Below are 4,689 nucleotides of genomic sequence, written 5' to 3'. Positions count from 1 at the left end.
TAGTTAATTAAGTTGAGTTCATTAGTCATAAATTTTAGTTACAATCAATCATCAAACATTCGTTACTTTGGGTAGAGAAATAAAATATTTGAGTTATTGTGACATAGTCCTTGAGGACGATAATCGTACTCCGTACACTTTTCTATAACTTGAGTCATGCACTTGCAATAATATTGAGCATAAAAGAGAGATAATTATATTGATTTTAATTTTTGGTATTTGCTCGATCACCCATCTGCATATCCTCTTCCCGAGGTCGGGCGTTGGCTATCTCCTTCTCAAACGAGAGCTTCAACTCCTCCAGGTTTTTCTCCGGGTTGGTATTTGTGGATTCAAAGGCCTTAGAGTCTCGGAGGGATTGCTTCTGCACGTTGGTAGAATGGAAGGTCACCTCTGCATTGAGGATGGAAACCTATTAGAAACAAAAATAGAGGTGAGTATAAATCAAATAATAAAGGAGCAAACTGACAAAACAAATTACCTCGGCCATGTCGGTGTTAGGTTGGTGGGTGAGCTGGAGCCATCCGAGGCTTTTGACGTACTCCTCATCAGCTAGGGAGGGCATGTCTCGGAGGATAGAGCTAGCCAAGGGAGTAGGACTGACCCCCAAAATCCATAGGTCGTGCCGATACATGTCCAGGAAGTTGGATCTGCACCGGCCCATTGGTGTCTGAGGTCTATCCGCACTGACCTGGCGGAGCTGAAGGACTTCTCGAACGATGGAATTCCCCGTGTCTGGCTCTACCACCTTGGGACAGGGGCTGTTTGGAGCACGCTTTTTTTGGACCAGAGATTGGGATCCCGGCTGCTCGGGATCTGTCTGGGCTTTGGGAGAAAGCGTCCTCTCTTTCTCCGACTGGTTTTAGCATTTCCTTCGGCTTGGGCAGCTGCCCTCTTTCTCTCTATGGCTCGATGAATAGCGGCGACCATGAATCTTTTCTCTGCACAAACACAAAAGGGTTAGCGAATACAGGAAAAGGCAGGAAAATAAAATGATAAGAGGAAGGGTTAGGGCAATACCTATATTACCCCAAAATGAAATGTCGACAGAGCTAATACCATTGTAAAACAGCAGGTCTTCTACCAGCAAGAAAGAAGTATCAAAGCGTCTTCCCCTTATATCCCTATGTCCCTCAATAAATAGTTACCCCTTTTGGAAGCTAGGGGCAGGGGCTGGTAAGGTCGGGAGTGTATCCCTCTAAGTCGAGCAGATGTCCCATGGGTCGGAGGGACGGACAAAAAAGAAATTTTTTTTCCAGAATTTGTTGGAACTAGGAGAGCCCTCAAAAAATTTGCAATCTGGCCGACCTGAGAAATAATAAGGGCCCTCCTCGGATCTTTTGGGAATCATGAAGGTGCAGAAAGTAAAGCAATTAACATCGAATCCTAAGGTCCTAAACAAAATAACAAAACTACAAAGTGTTCGAAAAGAATTGGGGGTGAATTGGCCGAGGTGGAGTTGATAATATCGGCTGAGCTGTTAGAAAATGAGGGGGAGTGAAAACCTAAGACCTCCCTCTAACTAGTCAACATAGAAGGTATAATACCTCTCCGGAGGTTGGTCAACTCGGTCCTCTGGCTCAGTGTAGTAAACCGTATCTCATTTTATGAGCTTAATTGTAAAACTTGATTAAGGGATTCCAATCTAAATCAACCAAATCGGATCAAAAATGTGGAATCGGGAATTTGGAACCACCAAAAAGATCGGAAATTCCGAAGTGGATTCGGAAGCACCGAGCCCTACCAACTGAAGATCGAACACAAAGGGTGAGTTCGGACCTTCCGAACGTGAAATCGGAGCTCCCAAAGGTTAGACCATGTGCACTAAGTGACTTGTCACCTGTTTTTGGACACACAAACACATGCATGAGATTGGAGCTTCCGAAGTAGAGATCAGAGCTTCCGAACAGGACATTTAGAAATGTGGCATGCAAGTAGAGATCGGAGCTTCCGAATGTTGCCTATAAATAGGGCATCAGATAGCTCATTTCGTTGCTCAAATTCATATTTTTCCCTCTCCTTCTTGGTGTTTCTTGAGTGATTCTAGCCATCTAGTTGAGGCTCGGGTATTACCGAGGCATTTACATAGTTTCAGTAGAGTTGTGTCCAAGAGTTAGGGCCTTCGACATCAAAGGGTTGACATGGATGCAGGTATAATCCTATATCCCTAATAATATTAGGGATAATCTATTATATTAGTTAATACTTTTAGATTAGTAATAGTGATATGGTAAACATTGGCTTGTAGGCTTGGACCTTAGACTGGTGCTATTAAGACTGTCTTAGCAAGATACGTAAGTACTGATTGAGATAGCAGCGAATATGCATTCTTATATGTTGAATTTATGTGTCATGATACATGTTCTAGTGCTTTGATATATTATGTTGCATATGTATATTCATGTTGACCTGAGTCTCCGTCGAGATAGCCTTCGTGGTAGCGTCTCTCAACCCCATATTCCTTGTCATATTGTTAGACACCGGGAGACATCGTGATGACAGAGACTGACGCTACGGTGATCTTGATGAGTGTGTGGATGTACCCAGTGAAGTTAACCCCAGATGGTACTGCATACTCATTGGCTCCTAGACTGAGCAGGACTTCTGATAAGTAGTACCCAGTCATTTGCATGCATCATACAAGGTTTGTATACTCGTGCTTATCGTATTGAGCATAGTCGCTCACATCCAGTGTTTTGTTTCTTGAACACCCTATTCTATGGGGCAGGTCTCAGGTTGGACGATGCCGGTGGGTTGAGACAAGGTTGAGAGTTGGTGCTATGTCGCAGTGAGTTTTCGTTAGCAGTTACTGATTTTCAATCTGGTTGTATAAACAATTTATTTACCTTTAGTTTTTGGCACCAGTTGTATTCCGATGGTTTGGTTTGTAAACCCGGTTTTATTTTTTGATGTTATTTCACTTTATCGCTTTTCTTATGTTATCTTAATTGCATGCTTATTAAATCTAGTAGTAGGTGATCTGCGTAGGGTTACTATACTCAGGGATTAGGAAGTCGTAGTCAGAGGGTACGTGTGATAGAGCCCATAATCTGTCCTCATCAGGTCCTCATCTCGGAGGGATATATATAGCTCATACCACGGCACAGTGGGAGCAGCTGGGGAATCATCTTGGGAATCATCCTCCCGAGCTAAAGATGCCTCATTATCAGGGTCCTCGCCCATGGGCTCGCCTACAGAGGTGATCGTGAGAGGATCACATTGATCCACCTCGTGATACTCCTTGTCCGAGATCTCTGTAGGAGGACGGGAATTAGACACCATAATAAATGTGTACTTAATAAGGAAAAAACTTGAAAGGTCAGGAGAATTTAAGGAAAAACCGAGCTAACAAGCGAGAATGTCTCATGCATCGTTATCCGTAGAACGGTTAAACTTGCTTATATTTACAATAAAACCAATATTTTTTAACGAAAAACTCATATAAGAGATCAATTTCATAAAATTTATACGTGAGTTTTTGTGTTAGTGAATATCTATCTCTATCATATTCTAATAAATTATATATAATTACTTTTTATCTATATTTTAGAATTTCGATTAATTTTAATATTTATTATTTTCTCGGATCTGATAAATTAAATTCCAAAACCGTCAATCATGAAAAAACAGTTGAAAAAGAGAAGACTATATTATCCCATCTCTCTCTCTCTCTCCCTCACAATAAAATCTTTGAGAATCCAAAATCCCTTCCTCTCCGTAAATAACAAAGCATGCAATGGAGAATTGCAGGCCATTGGGTTTCTTGATTGGCCTGCCTTTCGCCCTCCTCTCCTTGATTCTGTCTCTCGTCGGCGCCATCGTTTGGATTATCGGGTTCGTTGTTGTTTTTTTTTTAATATATATAAAAAAAACTCTTCGGGTTTCAAAAATGTAAATTAATTTACGGGATAACATGAAGAATATTCAACAATTTTGATTTGACATTTTAGCGATCATCGATCGGCCTTTTAAATTAAATTTTATATATAGGTATTGATCACTTGAAATTCTTGTAAAATATAGGTCTTTGTTAACTTGCTTGTGCCCTTGTTGCATATGCTGCGCTGGGATTGCAGACTTGGCCGTAAGCCTGGTGAAGCTCCCTATCAAGATTATCCGATGGTTCATTGATCTTATACCTTGTTGATCATGAATCCGTCGTCGTCGTCATAGCCGTTCGTAGATCGTCTCTAGGACGAAAATATAAATTTCATATATATGTTGCGCTAAATTCCAGGTTAATTTGCTAGGCTTTGTATGACTAATTTCGATGTCATTTCATCGTTGGAAGTTTTACATGAACGTTTCGTGTTGAGTCATCGACCCATGTGTAGCATATTGTTTATAAAAAGTAGGAAACAACAATATATATCAAATCTTGTGTAAAAATTTAAGTAGTTTGGAAAAAACGATCTCTTTCTTGAACTCGATCGTGCGAGATGTAAGTAGGGCCGGTTAATAACTCAAAAGACCTAATTTAATTGAATATGCATGTCACGTATATGTACGTCGGATCTTCCTTTGTATTGTTCTTGGCTCAAAAATTTAATTCACACAAAAAAAATTATATAAATGCAAACTCTAAACTTTTGAATATTTAATTTATCAAATCATTCTGAAATTAACGCGAATTAACATAAAAGATTCACATATATGTTTGCATCTAAATTTTTGAATATTTATTTCACG

General features: G+C 40.1%; 1 protein-coding gene across 1 annotated transcript; it reads left to right on the top strand.

Moving 5' to 3' along the window:
* The first annotated feature begins 3,698 nt into the window (after positions 1–3,698).
* Positions 3,699–4,354, top strand: LOC140877107 (signaling peptide TAXIMIN 2). The gene is made up of 2 exons (XM_073280632.1): positions 3,699–3,834; positions 4,024–4,354. The coding sequence occupies exons 1-2, from the start codon at positions 3,737–3,739 to the stop codon at positions 4,145–4,147; spliced, it is 222 nt and encodes a 73-aa protein (XP_073136733.1). The 5' UTR covers positions 3,699–3,736; the 3' UTR covers positions 4,148–4,354.
* The last annotated feature ends 335 nt before the right edge of the window (positions 4,355–4,689 follow it).

Source organism: Henckelia pumila, chromosome 2 (genome assembly GCF_033568475.1).
Source record: "Henckelia pumila isolate YLH828 chromosome 2, ASM3356847v2, whole genome shotgun sequence".
Taxonomy (NCBI): domain Eukaryota; kingdom Viridiplantae; phylum Streptophyta; class Magnoliopsida; order Lamiales; family Gesneriaceae; genus Henckelia; species Henckelia pumila.
This window is presented reverse-complemented; position numbering and strand designations above follow the sequence as displayed.

Excerpts from the sequence above, each read along its gene's own strand:
- LOC140877107 (XM_073280632.1), top strand. The coding sequence starts at position 3,737 with ATGGAGAATTGCAGGCCATTGGGTTTCTTGATTGGCCTGCCTTTCGCC. Across the intron at positions 3,835-4,023 it reads GCCATCGTTTGGATTATCGG|GTCTTTGTTAACTTGCTTGT; the intron begins GTTCGTTGTTGT and ends TGTAAAATATAG.